Source organism: Poromitra crassiceps, assembly GCF_964638095.1.
Source record: "Poromitra crassiceps genome assembly, contig: HAP1_SCAFFOLD_257, whole genome shotgun sequence".
NCBI classification, from domain to species: Eukaryota; Metazoa; Chordata; class Actinopteri; order Beryciformes; family Melamphaidae; genus Poromitra; species Poromitra crassiceps.
The window spans coordinates 107,294-125,397 of record NW_028152140.1 but is presented as its reverse complement, the minus strand read 5'-3'; the positions used below and the strand labels follow the sequence as shown (position 1 = coordinate 125,397).

At 43.8% G+C, this 18,104-nt stretch overlaps 2 protein-coding genes across 2 annotated transcripts; both read right to left on the bottom strand.

Moving 5' to 3' along the window:
• Positions 1–349: 349 nt before the first annotated feature.
• Positions 350–8,681, bottom strand: LOC310770900 (WD repeat-containing protein 76-like; the record flags this gene model as incomplete). The annotated part of the gene is made up of 7 exons (XM_083663598.1): positions 8,460–8,681; positions 7,093–7,254; positions 4,627–4,742; positions 4,286–4,393; positions 3,969–4,121; positions 3,820–3,873; positions 350–605 (listed from the first exon to the last, which is right to left on the bottom strand). The coding sequence occupies exons 1-7, from the start codon at positions 8,589–8,591 to the stop codon at positions 350–352; spliced, it is 981 nt and encodes a 326-aa protein (XP_083519724.1). The 5' UTR covers positions 8,592–8,681.
• A 1,098-nt stretch (positions 8,682–9,779) lies between these two features.
• LOC310770899 (WD repeat-containing protein 76-like) lies at positions 9,780–18,104 on the bottom strand (the record flags this gene model as incomplete). Its single annotated transcript, XM_083663597.1, has 7 exons — positions 17,883–18,104; positions 16,524–16,685; positions 14,057–14,172; positions 13,716–13,823; positions 13,399–13,551; positions 13,250–13,303; positions 9,780–10,035 (listed from the first exon to the last, which is right to left on the bottom strand). Exons 1-7 carry the CDS (start codon positions 18,012–18,014, stop codon positions 9,780–9,782), a joined length of 981 nt encoding a protein of 326 aa, XP_083519723.1. The 5' UTR covers positions 18,015–18,104.

Here is an 18,104-nt window from a genome sequence, read left to right as displayed (position 1 = left end):
CGATGTTGCCCAAGGCAAACAGCCTGGCAGATAGCTAAAACGTCTAAAACAAGCAGCTATTGACAGCTGTCTATTTTTGAAAGAGCAGTTGGAGTATCAGGATGTTGGAAATAGTCCTGAAAGTGAGACAAATAGTAAAGGGAGAAACTAGGTTTTCTGAAGCTTTGAACCAATTGTGAACCTGGGGACATCTGCTGGTCAAATTTGAAACAGGATGCCCCCTAAAAACAATGATTTAGTAGCCTAGTCTACATTATCCTGAAACAAATCCAATTTGTGGGACTTCATAATAGACATATGTAGGCATTTATAAATGGTGGCGTTGTTCGTGCACGTTTTGGTCCTGGTCTCAGTTGGTGAAGACATGCAGGCGTCCTGAGTTGTTGCCGCCCAGCAAAGCATTCCTTGTAGGATGGAAGGCTGTGATGGACAGCACCGTGCTGAGGTGGTGGTCGTCTCTGAAGGAGTGCTGCAGCTGGCCGCTTTCGTGGAAGACCTGCACCTGGCGAGGCCGCTCCATGCTTCCCACCACAAAGCAGTCCTCTTGTTTAGGGTCCCACACTGCTGATAGCTTCGTCAGCCATCGGCCTGTGTTCAGGTTATGTCTGAAAATAAATTTCAGACAACTTAGCATACAGTATAGTCTGATGAAGAATGTGTTACCCACTTCTAGTAAAATCTGACTGGACTCACTGTAGCAGGAGTAATGGCATGTAAACAATTGCATTGCCTTTTCATGTGGTTTTTTCTACCAAAGAAAAAGAAAAGGAAATCCGCACTGTTTTTTAAGCTCCCACGTGAGTTTTTTAATTACAAAAAAGCAACGGGTCTTCATCAGGCAGTACAGAGAACAAGCTCTCTGTGCATGGGCATATATATAACCTCACATGGGGTGGTGGTGCCCCAATCAGGTGACGACAGACACCTGTGATCATTACAAAATACATAATTGTTGAAAGAGTCCACAAGAATACAACTTTTTTTAAAGATCATATAATAACAGAGGTAAACAAATTCTAAAATACCCGATACAAAAGAAATACAAGAAGTAAAACATGCAGGTGAATATTATTATCCCTATCTATACCAATAAGAAACCAAAGAAATGTAAAAGTATAGTACGGTAGGCCAAGGTAGGTTCAGGCAGGGTTTGAACCCAGGACTCCCAGGTGAGAGTCGTACGTGCTACCCACATGACCGAAGAGCCAGGCACATGTCTACAATGGCCAAGGTGTATACATATAACAACAGAATATAATAAAGTTAAAACATCACAGCAATGGCTTGACGTCTAGTTCTTCATTGAGGCCATACGGTGCCAACGTGTTGAGTGTATATATGTGAAAAGCCACACGTTGTAAAAGTCATTGTTCGTGGTCACCTCCTCTAGGGGGCTTTTCAACCTTCTCTATCCCCATGTACCGGAGTGAGGAGATGCTGTGTCCTGCTTGTTTGAAGTGGACTGCAACAGGGTTACGTTCATCACCGCATCTGATGTTGCTGCAATGCTCGCTAATCCTAGTGCGGAGGGCTCTAGACATTTTCCCCACATAAGCTAATCCACAAGGACATTTTATCTTTAAAAAAGTTGTATTCTTGTGGAAAGACCTACTCTTTCAACAATTATGTATTTTGTAATGATCACAGGTGTCTGTCATCACCTGATTGGGGCACCACCACCCCATGTGAGGTTATATATATGCCCATGCACAGAGAGCTTGTTCTCTGTACTGCCTGATGAAGACCCGTGAGGGTCAAAATGTTGCTTTTTTGTAATTAAAAAACTAACCGTGGGAGCTTAAAAAACAGTGTGCGGATTTCCTTTTCTTTTTCTATACGCGTATTTTTTCCAGCACCTGTTGAAATAATCTTGGATGTGCGTGCACTCTACTCTTCTGCATATTTCTACCAAAGACACACAATTGTTAATTTTGGTTTGACATTTTTTTTATGTACGGTAATTTAAGTGCCGAGTTGGAAAGGCTTGTTGTCGCTGTGATACTGGCTTATAATAAAACTGTAATAAAAATAGAAACAGTGATAAGTATTATGATGACCTGAGATAAACCTTCTACTACCCAAAACTCAAATGTATCAATCACTGTGGCACTGATGAAGATCCGCCATTAGGCCCTCTCTGCACTTTCACACAGAACCAAGCAGCCCTGCCATACAGGAGTGTGCTTTAGATAGCATCCACCCCTCCCGGATTGAAATTAGGCGTGAACCATGGGCGTTAAGCTTATTATGTCTGAGGAGTCTATTTATTTAATTTTATTTTGCCTTTATATAAACAGGTAAATCAGTGCGACCTGAATTTAACGAGCAACTTTCAATATTCGTCTGATCGACTTTATGGATCACAAAGGCAGCATCATGTATTACAAGCTACACGTAACGGAAGGCTTTCTTACCTTTGGTTCCAGTTTTTTTATAAAGCATATACCCATGTTGTGAAGTAGCCTAATTAAGTCCGTTCTGAAAGCGTGTTGACTGGAAGAAAAAAAGTGTGAAACAGCTGCAGTCTGATTTTAATAACGTTATCGACGGCGTCATTATAGACCACTTGGTTTCTACTTCTGGTTATGTCACTTTCAGAAGAACAGAGCGAATCTCAGGCACAGTGGGCAACGCAAGGCACACACCTGCTCAAGTGACTCGGGCTATAGTAGGAGCACAGTCTGAATGCTAACATTAGTTGTTTTTCGTAAGGGAACGCACAACAGGCGAGACAGCCTGCAGATATGCTTCGGTTAACTTATTTCTGATCGGAGAACTTCAATCTGGAGGTTGTTTTCCCTCAGTCCTCCTGTCATTTCTTTATGAATGAGCCGAGATTGCCGTCTTCCCGCGGCTTAGCCTTTTAGACAGACGTCGATTCTGCGCTGATACTACCTCTACCGGGGGAACGAAAGGCGTAACAAAATGACACGCCATTCCGTTCTTGCGACTTTTATACAGGAGGCATCATTCTACAGGCGGCGCCCCCGCCAGGCCAGTAAAATAATTGCAATTTGTTTTTTTGTTTTTCTGCTCTCCCCAAAATTTAAATATACCTTTATGGCATATTATTACAATTACAATATAGCAATAATGGTGTTGACAGTAATAGAAGATGCCAAATCATTCAAAACAATCAGCATTTTGCTTTTAGGAGCATTGTGCCAGCGTGCGGCGCTGTTCCAAAACATGTAAACGTGTCGTTGCCTGCGAAACGCTCATCCCATAATACAAATGTTCGCATCGCATCCCATAATAGTATGATGATACTTGGGATGCCATTGCGAACATAGATGCGAACAGGTTAGCTAAAAGTTTAGCGTCACCAGCGAGGGGCCCCACCGTTGCGGTCGAGGTACATTTCGAAATCCCTCCAGGCCTGAAAATCTTTTTAGGGGAAACACTGCAGGAGGCGAGACATAACGCTGCAACGAACGCGGCTTTCACAGTCTGTGTTAAAGGGGCTATAGATTGAGACAGCTTTCCTGATTTCCCCTCCCCTGATCAGGTAACATAATGACTTTGGAAAAACAGTTAGCAAGCACGACTCCCATAAAGATATATAAAAAGTATACAGGTGCCTGGGTCGGAGGATACTAGTAGGTGACAGATGTCCCGGCACACGCGGTTTAAGAAAAAATATCTTATTTATTGTGGGCAAGCAAGGTGATGAACGTTTCGCCTAGAAGCCTTCTAGGCGAAACGTTCATCACCTTGCTTGTATAATAAGATATTTTTTCTTAAACCGTGTGTGCCGGGACATCTGTAACATAATGACTTTCCCACACTGAGAGGCTATGTTCAAGTGAGTGGATGTACCCGATGGAAGTCAGCAAAGGAGCTGTGGTGGTCATTGCTGAGGTGTCATATATCCTATGGAAAAAGAAAAGAAAATGCACATTCAATTTAGAGATGTAATTCCAAAACAAGTAGTGCAGTGCAAGTGCTTTAAGCTGTGTCAGCCCCACCTAATCGTGTTGTCCATACAGGAGCTGAGCACTCTGTTCCCTGTACTAGGGGAGAAATAAGCACTGGTTATGCTTAAAGAGTGGCCGTGCAGCTGGCAGACCGCCTGGCTCTCGGTCTTCTTCAGACAGCGGCTATCGTAAATACTCACAAGCCTGCAGAGAAGAAGGAAAATTAGTTTGGACTATTTATAGACTGGACAGACTACAGCTGAACTGACTACAAGCAGGCAATCCAATTTAACAACTTTAGAAAACAAATGATCAAAGTGATTACTGCTCTGGAGAAAATATAAATTAATCAAAGATATGAGTCATACCTGCTCTCGGCCACTGCAAAGTACTGCTTGTTTAGTGGATGGACGCTAACACAGTGAAGGCTCTTGGGGTTGAGGGTGTAGAGGGTGTGGAGGGACTCATGGGAGTTGCTGCAGAGAAATTAAAAACATTAAGAGATTAGAAGCAGCTTTGTACCAGTCTGGAAAACATTATGCATGTTTCTGACAATGTTGTTTATGATTAATAAAAAAAGAGAGCAGGCGGTTAGCACTCTTCATGCTTACTGACATTCAACATGATGAAGAGAGATGGTAAAGAATAGAGAAGTGCTGCATTTTTTAAATCATTAATACAACAGTTGAAGAAGATGGCAGTATGTTACCCTGGGGTGCGCCTATCCACAATGGCAACATCTCCACCAAATTGCCCGACAACTAGTGTCATACAGTCATGTGACAGGAAGTCAAAGGTTTTCAGGCCATCTTCAATAGAATACACCTGGTAGGAAGTAGAAAATGATTCAGATCAGCTGGTGAAGTAGGAATATCTTAAAACTGGAGTGGGTTTACAATTCATGCACGATTTTACATCAACTTAATGAGGACATGGAATGTTTTTTTAAACATCTCCACTGATTTATAAGTTTGTTGCAAAGCAGTAATGAGTAAGTCCAGAATATTTCAGCAAAATTAACAGATGTTGTGCTTGAGGGCGGCTGTTCCAACTACAGATTGTTTATTTTTTCTATATGCACACATCCAGGGAGAATCAAATTGAAAACCTTAACAAGCGTTAATGACCCATGCCAGCAGGCGGGGGAGGATTTCTCAATGCAGAAAATATATAGAGAATATATAGAGAAGGTAAACACTGTCCATCTGCTTATATTACGGAGATTGTAAACTGATGCAAAGTGGGTTGAAAATCGGCAAAGCCTTCCTTTAATTACACATAGCTGCATCAAGACTTGTTTGTGTAAAAACTGTTCCTGAAATGGAACTGTACACCTGTGATGTCAGCCCCAGCAGAATGTCCAGCAACAAGTGATGTCACAGGTGTTTAACACCCATTTAGAATCCTACCCTTTTCTCCATACTGTATTTCTGCCCTGGGGGCCTGTATCTTATTATAATATATATAGGGGGGGGGGGGTTCATAATGATCATGAGCCCAAAATGTAAATTCATTACCCCCGCCCCCCCCAAAAATAAAATAATAATAACACCGCGCTCTTCAAGTTAAAAGGTATTGGTTCAAACTGTACTTACTGGCTGAAATTATGATTATTATTATCATTATATATACAGTATATATATATTGTTACAGAGTGATATGTGATTGACATGTGATTGTCAGGGACCCCCTTGTTTAACTCATTGAGTGCCAATGACGTCGATCGACGTCAAATGCGTTTTTTGACGGTGGGACGTGGATCAAAGCCTCCTGCATCTCCTGTACAAATATTGTAGCTATTGGATGTGTATAACCTATTTTACGGACTCATTAGGTGGCGACAGTGCTCTCCAGATTAGAGAAAGGTCAGGAAAACAGTAGGAAAAAGCCCCGTGATGAAAGTGAAACCGCTCATGCTGCAGGCGGAGCCATATAGATTGCTCTGGCTGCAGCTGACGTTGGCTGCGAACAGCAGTCAATCCGCTCCCACAACTGAGCCCCTCTGCCTCTGTCTGTCTGTCTGCATAGTTTCTCCACACGATTAGCCGCCAGAAAAGCAGCACCCGACACTGAAAAGCCAAACAATTCTCAGCAGTCCGGTTTGGCTTTTCCGTGTCGCGCTGGGAGCCGGCGCACAAAAACGGAGCACTCCGAAAATAGACGCTGGGTGCGTGAGGCTGTGTGTTAGTGTGGGGAGGAGTTTGCAGCTGAGGGGGGGGGAGAGGGGGGTGGGGCACGCAGGGCACCACACAACTACACCACGTCACTACATCAGAAAATATTAGCTAGAGTCAGTGAATGTGCTTGAAATGCTTCATTTCACAAAAGGCTGAATAACTCAGCTTCTAATTTGAAACGCCTGAAAACGCTGAAAACAACCTATCTTCTCCGGCTCATAACTAAAGAACGGAAAATGGTATCAATAAACTTTTTTTTGCTGATGATACAATAGAGTCTCCTTGTTCTTTGTGCGTGTTCGGTGTTTACATAGTAATATCACACAATATTCTGTGGGCCTCGAGAAATCACTGAAAACGCTCTGAAACTCTGGCACTGGGAGCGTCCGTTCTCCAAAAGTGGCTGGCACTCAATGAGTTAATTATAATATGTCAATTTACGTCTTTGCATCAGAGGATCAAACAGGAAGTGGGAGTGGCTTAGAGATTATATCCGTGGCATTTCAGGTGCGCAGGCCCCCCCCCCCCCCTCTCTGCCATGTTGGTCTGCTAGTCTGATCAGGAAGCCATGTATCGCTCCTGTTCCCCAGTGCTCTATTGATCCCTCCGTTTCCACGTGTATGGGTGTGACTGTGTGTGTGAGATATTATTTTGAATTAGCGTCCCCAATCTACTGAACGGGAGCTGCTGATGGCCCGCTCCACACTACCGACTGAGCTGTCCACACAAGCCGGGCTGTCTAGGTGTCATCGCCCCATGCTGATAGCAGGTGAGCTGCTCCCATTCACTTTGTGACTTCTTGTTTGATATTTCTGTGCAAAGACGTTCTGTGTTGTTGTGGCAGGTGTGGACTGACTAGACACGAGCTTGATCCTATTTTGAGAGCCAGATCTGTCACAATATATATATATATATATATATATAGTAAATTCGTAGATAGATGCCACTGGGGAAGGGGGGGTGATCAATAAAACTACATTTTATGGAACAAAATTTACATCTTCAAAGAGGGCCTTCTCTACATCCATGCAGCGTAGAGATCCATCGTAGCTGAGGGTCAGCAGGTGGCTAGGATGAGTCCTGGAGAACATCATGCAGCTCACTGGACGCTGAGAGTGGGGCTCAAAAAGCAGCACGCCATCATCACCGTAATCACCACCCTTAACTCATTGAATGCCATGGACGTCCTTCGACGTCCAATTAAATAGTGACGTAGAGTGCCACGGACGTCCTTCGACGTCCAATGCGTTTTTTGACGGTGGGACGTCGATCAAAGCCTTCCGCAGCTCCTGTACAACTATAGTAGCTATTGGAGGTCTATAACCTATTTTACAGAAGCCTTAGGTGGCGACAGTGCTCTCCAGATTACAGAAATGTCAGGAATACACAGCCTGAAATAGCCTTGATGAAAGAGAACCCGCTCATGCTGCAGTCCAGAGCCATGTAGATTGTTCTGGCTGCAACTGACGGTGCGTGCGAACACAGTCAATCCGCGCACACAACTGAGTCCTTCTGCCTCTGTCTGTCTGTCAGCATAGTTTCTCCACATGATTAGCCGCTAGAAAAGCAGCAGCGCGACACTGAAAAGCCAAACCTTTCACTGCAGTCCGCGTGTGGCTTCTCCATGTTGCGCTGCCTGGGAGGCGGCGCTTCCCAGGCTTCCTAGACGCTTGGTGCGAGGCTGTGTGTTACTAGTGTGGGGAGGAGTTTTCAGCTGAGGGGGGGGAGGGGGGGAGGGGGGGTGGGGCACGCAGGGCAGGACACAACTACACCACATCACTACATCAGAAAATATTACCGTATCTAGAGTCAGTGAATGTGCTTGAAATGCTGCATTTCACAAAAGGCTGAATATCTCAGCTTATAATTTGAAATGCCTGAAAACGCTGAAAACAACCTATCTTCTCCGGCTCATAACTAAAGAACGGAAAATGGTATCAATAAACTTTTTTTTGCTGATGATACAATAGAGTCTCCTTGTTCTTTTTGCGTGTTCGGTGTTTACATAGTAATATCACACAATATTCTGTGGGCCTCGAGAAATCACTGAAAACGCTCTGAAAACTCTGGCACTGGGAGCGTCCGTTCTCCAAAAGTGGCTGGCACTCAATGAGTTAAAGAGTAAATAATAAATCAATCAAGTTGTACTGTAACACTGTACTTTTCCCCTAAGTGTCCAGTCATTGATGTTTTACTTCAGGAACTCATTTCCTTGTCATTTTAGCGGACATCCACAGGCTGGCAAAAGTAGGAACCAAATTTATGTATTTTTTGTGTCACTGGAATACGATTCAGAACATCCAAACTCCCAAATTCTAAAAAGATGGTGTTAGCAAATGGTTATGATCAAAGCAAAGAAACTCACCAAGTTCCAGAGTCCTACATGCCCCCATTTATCTCCTGCAGCCATGAGCAGACTGCTAGTGCAGGGGTGGAAGGCAGCAGAGTATATGCGTTGTTGAACCACTTTGGCCACTTGATCTTCAGTTATCCTCATGGTCTTAAGGGAAGAGCGATACCTGCATCACCTGCAACCACAAAGATGAACTGTAAAAGACCACACAAAAATATATTGTATAGTCAATTCTATTTAAACGCCCAGCGATGCATCAACATTTTTTTTTTTTTACAAATGTCAGATGTCTAAATATTCAGACTTAAACATCATAAACAGTCAGGACACAAAGTGACAAACAGGAGTCATGAGGTAAAGTTGTTTGAAGCCACTGTAGTTATCATAGTCTGAAGTCTCTAGTCGACTTCCTCAACGGTGGGACTGTGAGCCGGCTCCCGCCTGCTCTCTGCAGCCCTGTGCAGGTGTTGCTCTCTGGTACAACACACAATCTCCAGCTCTTTCTACGGGTGCTGGTACTGTTCTTTATCAGCCAGCTGGTTGTTATCCAGCCAGGCGATGGCCTGGTGGCACCTCTCCGCACCTTCCTCTGGTCCTCCTCGCTAATCTTGCCCTTCACGTTGAAGGCGTATGACTCCAGGGATTTTTTTTTATTATTTTTTGTGCATTCGTGCAGGACTTCACCTGGGAGGATCGACAGGCAAGGGAACAACTGTGGCCGAAAATCAAGCAAGCCAGATCGCTGGGTAAGGTGGCTTTCTACAAAGGCCACGTCGCAGTAATTGATGGACGTACAGTAAAGGCTTAATGTATTAAATGCAAACAGCAGTCAAAAGAAACAAGAAAAAAAACATATAGACAATATTCCAAGGTTTGGCCTGCCATTAAGAGAACAGTATAAAACTCAATCAATTGCGACTCCAAGAATGAACAGTCTAAATTCTTCGCCATACGGTGCATTACGCAAAACAGCCAGAAGATGGCGATGTTGCCCAAGGCAAACAGCCTGGCAGATAGCTAAAACGTCTAAAACAAGCAGCTATTGACAGCTGTCTATTTTTGAAAGAGCAGTTGGAGTATCAGGATGTTGGAAATAGTCCTGAAAGTGAGACAAATAGTAAAGGGAGAAACTAGGTTTTCTGAAGCTTTGAACCAATTGTGAACCTGGGGACATCTGCTGGTCAAATTTGAAACAGGATGCCCCCTAAAAACAATGATTTAGTAGCCTAGTCTACATTATCCTGAAACAAATCCAATTTGTGGGACTTCATAATAGACATATGTAGGCATTTATAAATGGTGGCGTTGTTCGTGCACGTTTTGGTCCTGGTCTCAGTTGGTGAAGACATGCAGGCGTCCTGAGTTGTTGCCGCCCAGCAAAGCATTCCTTGTAGGATGGAAGGCTGTGATGGACAGCACCGTGCTGAGGTGGTGGTCGTCTCTGAAGGAGTGCTGCAGCTGGCCGCTTTCGTGGAAGACCTGCACCTGGCGAGGCCGCTCCATGCTTCCCACCACAAAGCAGTCCTCTTGTTTAGGGTCCCACACTGCTGATAGCTTCGTCAGCCATCGGCCTGTGTTCAGGTTATGTCTGAAAATAAATTTCAGACAACTTAGCATACAGTATAGTCTGATGAAGAATGTGTTACCCACTTCTAGTAAAATCTGACTGGACTCACTGTAGCAGGAGTAATGGCATGTAAACAATTGCATTGCCTTTTCATGTGGTTTTTTCTACCAAAGAAAAAGAAAAGGAAATCCGCACTGTTTTTTAAGCTCCCACGTGAGTTTTTTAATTACAAAAAAGCAACGGGTCTTCATCAGGCAGTACAGAGAACAAGCTCTCTGTGCATGGGCATATATATAACCTCACATGGGGTGGTGGTGCCCCAATCAGGTGACGACAGACACCTGTGATCATTACAAAATACATAATTGTTGAAAGAGTCCACAAGAATACAACTTTTTTTAAAGATCATATAATAACAGAGGTAAACAAATTCTAAAATACCCGATACAAAAGAAATACAAGAAGTAAAACATGCAGGTGAATATTATTATCCCTATCTATACCAATAAGAAACCAAAGAAATGTAAAAGTATAGTACGGTAGGCCAAGGTAGGTTCAGGCAGGGTTTGAACCCAGGACTCCCAGGTGAGAGTCGTACGTGCTACCCACATGACCGAAGAGCCAGGCACATGTCTACAATGGCCAAGGTGTATACATATAACAACAGAATATAATAAAGTTAAAACATCACAGCAATGGCTTGACGTCTAGTTCTTCATTGAGGCCATACGGTGCCAACGTGTTGAGTGTATATATGTGAAAAGCCACACGTTGTAAAAGTCATTGTTCGTGGTCACCTCCTCTAGGGGGCTTTTCAACCTTCTCTATCCCCATGTACCGGAGTGAGGAGATGCTGTGTCCTGCTTGTTTGAAGTGGACTGCAACAGGGTTACGTTCATCACCGCATCTGATGTTGCTGCAATGCTCGCTAATCCTAGTGCGGAGGGCTCTAGACATTTTCCCCACATAAGCTAATCCACAAGGACATTTTATCTTTAAAAAAGTTGTATTCTTGTGGAAAGACCTACTCTTTCAACAATTATGTATTTTGTAATGATCACAGGTGTCTGTCATCACCTGATTGGGGCACCACCACCCCATGTGAGGTTATATATATGCCCATGCACAGAGAGCTTGTTCTCTGTACTGCCTGATGAAGACCCGTGAGGGTCAAAATGTTGCTTTTTTGTAATTAAAAAACTAACCGTGGGAGCTTAAAAAACAGTGTGCGGATTTCCTTTTCTTTTTCTATACGCGTATTTTTTCCAGCACCTGTTGAAATAATCTTGGATGTGCGTGCACTCTACTCTTCTGCATATTTCTACCAAAGACACACAATTGTTAATTTTGGTTTGACATTTTTTTTATGTACGGTAATTTAAGTGCCGAGTTGGAAAGGCTTGTTGTCGCTGTGATACTGGCTTATAATAAAACTGTAATAAAAATAGAAACAGTGATAAGTATTATGATGACCTGAGATAAACCTTCTACTACCCAAAACTCAAATGTATCAATCACTGTGGCACTGATGAAGATCCGCCATTAGGCCCTCTCTGCACTTTCACACAGAACCAAGCAGCCCTGCCATACAGGAGTGTGCTTTAGATAGCATCCACCCCTCCCGGATTGAAATTAGGCGTGAACCATGGGCGTTAAGCTTATTATGTCTGAGGAGTCTATTTATTTAATTTTATTTTGCCTTTATATAAACAGGTAAATCAGTGCGACCTGAATTTAACGAGCAACTTTCAATATTCGTCTGATCGACTTTATGGATCACAAAGGCAGCATCATGTATTACAAGCTACACGTAACGGAAGGCTTTCTTACCTTTGGTTCCAGTTTTTTTATAAAGCATATACCCATGTTGTGAAGTAGCCTAATTAAGTCCGTTCTGAAAGCGTGTTGACTGGAAGAAAAAAAGTGTGAAACAGCTGCAGTCTGATTTTAATAACGTTATCGACGGCGTCATTATAGACCACTTGGTTTCTACTTCTGGTTATGTCACTTTCAGAAGAACAGAGCGAATCTCAGGCACAGTGGGCAACGCAAGGCACACACCTGCTCAAGTGACTCGGGCTATAGTAGGAGCACAGTCTGAATGCTAACATTAGTTGTTTTTCGTAAGGGAACGCACAACAGGCGAGACAGCCTGCAGATATGCTTCGGTTAACTTATTTCTGATCGGAGAACTTCAATCTGGAGGTTGTTTTCCCTCAGTCCTCCTGTCATTTCTTTATGAATGAGCCGAGATTGCCGTCTTCCCGCGGCTTAGCCTTTTAGACAGACGTCGATTCTGCGCTGATACTACCTCTACCGGGGGAACGAAAGGCGTAACAAAATGACACGCCATTCCGTTCTTGCGACTTTTATACAGGAGGCATCATTCTACAGGCGGCGCCCCCGCCAGGCCAGTAAAATAATTGCAATTTGTTTTTTTGTTTTTCTGCTCTCCCCAAAATTTAAATATACCTTTATGGCATATTATTACAATTACAATATAGCAATAATGGTGTTGACAGTAATAGAAGATGCCAAATCATTCAAAACAATCAGCATTTTGCTTTTAGGAGCATTGTGCCAGCGTGCGGCGCTGTTCCAAAACATGTAAACGTGTCGTTGCCTGCGAAACGCTCATCCCATAATACAAATGTTCGCATCGCATCCCATAATAGTATGATGATACTTGGGATGCCATTGCGAACATAGATGCGAACAGGTTAGCTAAAAGTTTAGCGTCACCAGCGAGGGGCCCCACCGTTGCGGTCGAGGTACATTTCGAAATCCCTCCAGGCCTGAAAATCTTTCTAGGGGAAACACTGCAGGAGGCGAGACATAACGCTGCAACGAACGCGGCTTTCACAGTCTGTGTTAAAGGGGCTATAGATTGAGACAGCTTTCCTGATTTCCCCTCCCCTGATCAGGTAACATAATGACTTTGGAAAAACAGTTAGCAAGCACGACTCCCATAAAGATATATAAAAAGTATACAGGTGCCTGGGTCGGAGGATACTAGTAGGTGACAGATGTCCCGGCACACGCGGTTTAAGAAAAAATATCTTATTTATTGTGGGCAAGCAAGGTGATGAACGTTTCGCCTAGAAGCCTTCTAGGCGAAACGTTCATCACCTTGCTTGTATAATAAGATATTTTTTCTTAAACCGTGTGTGCCGGGACATCTGTAACATAATGACTTTCCCACACTGAGAGGCTATGTTCAAGTGAGTGGATGTACCCGATGGAAGTCAGCAAAGGAGCTGTGGTGGTCATTGCTGAGGTGTCATATATCCTATGGAAAAAGAAAAGAAAATGCACATTCAATTTAGAGATGTAATTCCAAAACAAGTAGTGCAGTGCAAGTGCTTTAAGCTGTGTCAGCCCCACCTAATCGTGTTGTCCATACAGGAGCTGAGCACTCTGTTCCCTGTACTAGGGGAGAAATAAGCACTGGTTATGCTTAAAGAGTGGCCGTGCAGCTGGCAGACCGCCTGGCTCTCGGTCTTCTTCAGACAGCGGCTATCGTAAATACTCACAAGCCTGCAGAGAAGAAGGAAAATTAGTTTGGACTATTTATAGACTGGACAGACTACAGCTGAACTGACTACAAGCAGGCAATCCAATTTAACAACTTTAGAAAACAAATGATCAAAGTGATTACTGCTCTGGAGAAAATATAAATTAATCAAAGATATGAGTCATACCTGCTCTCGGCCACTGCAAAGTACTGCTTGTTTAGTGGATGGACGCTAACACAGTGAAGGCTCTTGGGGTTGAGGGTGTAGAGGGTGTGGAGGGACTCATGGGAGTTGCTGCAGAGAAATTAAAAACATTAAGAGATTAGAAGCAGCTTTGTACCAGTCTGGAAAACATTATGCATGTTTCTGACAATGTTGTTTATGATTAATAAAAAAAGAGAGCAGGCGGTTAGCACTCTTCATGCTTACTGACATTCAACATGATGAAGAGAGATGGTAAAGAATAGAGAAGTGCTGCATTTTTTAAATCATTAATACAACAGTTGAAGAAGATGGCAGTATGTTACCCTGGGGTGCGCCTATCCACAATGGCAACATCTCCACCAAATTGCCCGACAACTAGTGTCATACAGTCATGTGACAGGAAGTCAAAGGTTTTCAGGCCATCTTCAATAGAATACACCTGGTAGGAAGTAGAAAATGATTCAGATCAGCTGGTGAAGTAGGAATATCTTAAAACTGGAGTGGGTTTACAATTCATGCACGATTTTACATCAACTTAATGAGGACATGGAATGTTTTTTTAAACATCTCCACTGATTTATAAGTTTGTTGCAAAGCAGTAATGAGTAAGTCCAGAATATTTCAGCAAAATTAACAGATGTTGTGCTTGAGGGCGGCTGTTCCAACTACAGATTGTTTATTTTTTCTATATGCACACATCCAGGGAGAATCGAATTGAAAACCTTAACAAGCGTTAATGACCCATGCCAGCAGGCGGGGGAGGATTTCTCAATGCAGAAAATATATAGAGAATATATAGAGAAGGTAAACACTGTCCATCTGCTTATATTACGGAGATTGTAAACTGATGCAAAGTGGGTTGAAAATCGGCAAAGCCTTCCTTTAATTACACATAGCTGCATCAAGACTTGTTTGTGTAAAAACTGTTCCTGAAATGGAACTGTACACCTGTGATGTCAGCCCCAGCAGAATGTCCAGCAACAAGTGATGTCACAGGTGTTTAACACCCATTTAGAATCCTACCCTTTTCTCCATACTGTATTTCTGCCCTGGGGGCCTGTATCTTATTATAATATATATAGGGGGGGGGGGGGGTTCATAATGATCATGAGCCCAAAATGTAAATTCATTACCCCCGCCCCCCCCAAAAATAAAATAATAATAACACCGCGCTCTTCAAGTTAAAAGGTATTGGTTCAAACTGTACTTACTGGCTGAAATTATGATTATTATTATCATTATATATACAGTATATATATATTGTTACAGAGTGATATGTGATTGACATGTGATTGTCAGGGACCCCCTTGTTTAACTCATTGAGTGCCAATGACGTCGATCGACGTCAAATGCGTTTTTTGACGGTGGGACGTGGATCAAAGCCTCCTGCATCTCCTGTACAAATATTGTAGCTATTGGATGTGTATAACCTATTTTACGGACTCATTAGGTGGCGACAGTGCTCTCCAGATTAGAGAAAGGTCAGGAAAACAGTAGGAAAAAGCCCCGTGATGAAAGTGAAACCGCTCATGCTGCAGGCGGAGCCATATAGATTGCTCTGGCTGCAGCTGACGTTGGCTGCGAACAGCAGTCAATCCGCTCCCACAACTGAGCCCCTCTGCCTCTGTCTGTCTGTCTGCATAGTTTCTCCACACGATTAGCCGCCAGAAAAGCAGCACCCGACACTGAAAAGCCAAACAATTCTCAGCAGTCCGGTTTGGCTTTTCCGTGTCGCGCTGGGAGCCGGCGCACAAAAACGGAGCACTCCGAAAATAGACGCTGGGTGCGTGAGGCTGTGTGTTAGTGTGGGGAGGAGTTTGCAGCTGAGGGGGGGGGAGAGGGGGGTGGGGCACGCAGGGCACCACACAACTACACCACGTCACTACATCAGAAAATATTAGCTAGAGTCAGTGAATGTGCTTGAAATGCTTCATTTCACAAAAGGCTGAATAACTCAGCTTCTAATTTGAAACGCCTGAAAACGCTGAAAACAACCTATCTTCTCCGGCTCATAACTAAAGAACGGAAAATGGTATCAATAAACTTTTTTTTGCTGATGATACAATAGAGTCTCCTTGTTCTTTGTGCGTGTTCGGTGTTTACATAGTAATATCACACAATATTCTGTGGGCCTCGAGAAATCACTGAAAACGCTCTGAAACTCTGGCACTGGGAGCGTCCGTTCTCCAAAAGTGGCTGGCACTCAATGAGTTAATTATAATATGTCAATTTACGTCTTTGCATCAGAGGATCAAACAGGAAGTGGGAGTGGCTTAGAGATTATATCCGTGGCATTTCAGGTGCGCAGGCCCCCCCCCCCCCTCTCTGCCATGTTGGTCTGCTAGTCTGATCAGGAAGCCATGTATCGCTCCTGTTCCCCAGTGCTCTATTGATCCCTCCGTTTCCACGTGTATGGGTGTGACTGTGTGTGTGAGATATTATTTTGAATTAGCGTCCCCAATCTACTGAACGGGAGCTGCTGATGGCCCGCTCCACACTACCGACTGAGCTGTCCACACAAGCCGGGCTGTCTAGGTGTCATCGCCCCATGCTGATAGCAGGTGAGCTGCTCCCATTCACTTTGTGACTTCTTGTTTGATATTTCTGTGCAAAGACGTTCTGTGTTGTTGTGGCAGGTGTGGACTGACTAGACACGAGCTTGATCCTATTTTGAGAGCCAGATCTGTCACAATATATATATATATATATATATATAGTAAATTCGTAGATAGATGCCACTGGGGAAGGGGGGGTGATCAATAAAACTACATTTTATGGAACAAAATTTACATCTTCAAAGAGGGCCTTCTCTACATCCATGCAGCGTAGAGATCCATCGTAGCTGAGGGTCAGCAGGTGGCTAGGATGAGTCCTGGAGAACATCATGCAGCTCACTGGACGCTGAGAGTGGGGCTTAAAAAGCAGCACGCCATCATCACCGTAATCACCACCCTTAACTCATTGAATGCCATGGACGTCCTTCGACGTCCAATTAAATAGTGACGTAGAGTGCCACGGACGTCCTTCGACGTCCAATGCGTTTTTTGACGGTGGGACGTCGATCAAAGCCTTCCGCAGCTCCTGTACAACTATAGTAGCTATTGGAGGTCTATAACCTATTTTACAGAAGCCTTAGGTGGCGACAGTGCTCTCCAGATTACAGAAATGTCAGGAATACACAGCCTGAAATAGCCTTGATGAAAGAGAACCCGCTCATGCTGCAGTCCAGAGCCATGTAGATTGTTCTGGCTGCAACTGACGGTGCGTGCGAACACAGTCAATCCGCGCACACAACTGAGTCCTTCTGCCTCTGTCTGTCTGTCAGCATAGTTTCTCCACATGATTAGCCGCTAGAAAAGCAGCAGCGCGACACTGAAAAGCCAAACCTTTCACTGCAGTCCGCGTGTGGCTTCTCCATGTTGCGCTGCCTGGGAGGCGGCGCTTCCCAGGCTTCCTAGACGCTTGGTGCGAGGCTGTGTGTTACTAGTGTGGGGAGGAGTTTTCAGCTGAGGGGGGGGAGGGGGGGTGGGGCACGCAGGGCAGGACACAACTACACCACATCACTACATCAGAAAATATTACCGTATCTAGAGTCAGTGAATGTGCTTGAAATGCTGCATTTCACAAAAGGCTGAATATCTCAGCTTATAATTTGAAATGCCTGAAAACGCTGAAAACAACCTATCTTCTCCGGCTCATAACTAAAGAACGGAAAATGGTATCAATAAACTTTTTTTTGCTGATGATACAATAGAGTCTCCTTGTTCTTTTTGCGTGTTCGGTGTTTACATAGTAATATCACACAATATTCTGTGGGCCTCGAGAAATCACTGAAAACGCTCTGAAAACTCTGGCACTGGGAGCGTCCGTTCTCCAAAAGTGGCTGGCACTCAATGAGTTAAAGAGTAAATAATAAATCAATCAAGTTGTACTGTAACACTGTACTTTTCCCCTAAGTGTCCAGTCATTGATGTTTTACTTCAGGAACTCATTTCCTTGTCATTTTAGCGGACATCCACAGGCTGGCAAAAGTAGGAACCAAATTTATGTATTTTTTGTGTCACTGGAATACGATTCAGAACATCCAAACTCCCAAATTCTAAAAAGATGGTGTTAGCAAATGGTTATGATCAAAGCAAAGAAACTCACCAAGTTCCAGAGTCCTACATGCCCCCATTTATCTCCTGCAGCCATGAGCAGACTGCTAGTGCAGGGGTGGAAGGCAGCAGAGTATATGCGTTGTTGAACCACTTTGGCCACTTGATCTTCAGTTATCCTCATGGTCTTAAGGGAAGAGCGATACCTGCATCACCTGCAACCACAAAGATGAACTGTAAAAGACCACACAAAAATATATTGTATAGTCAATTC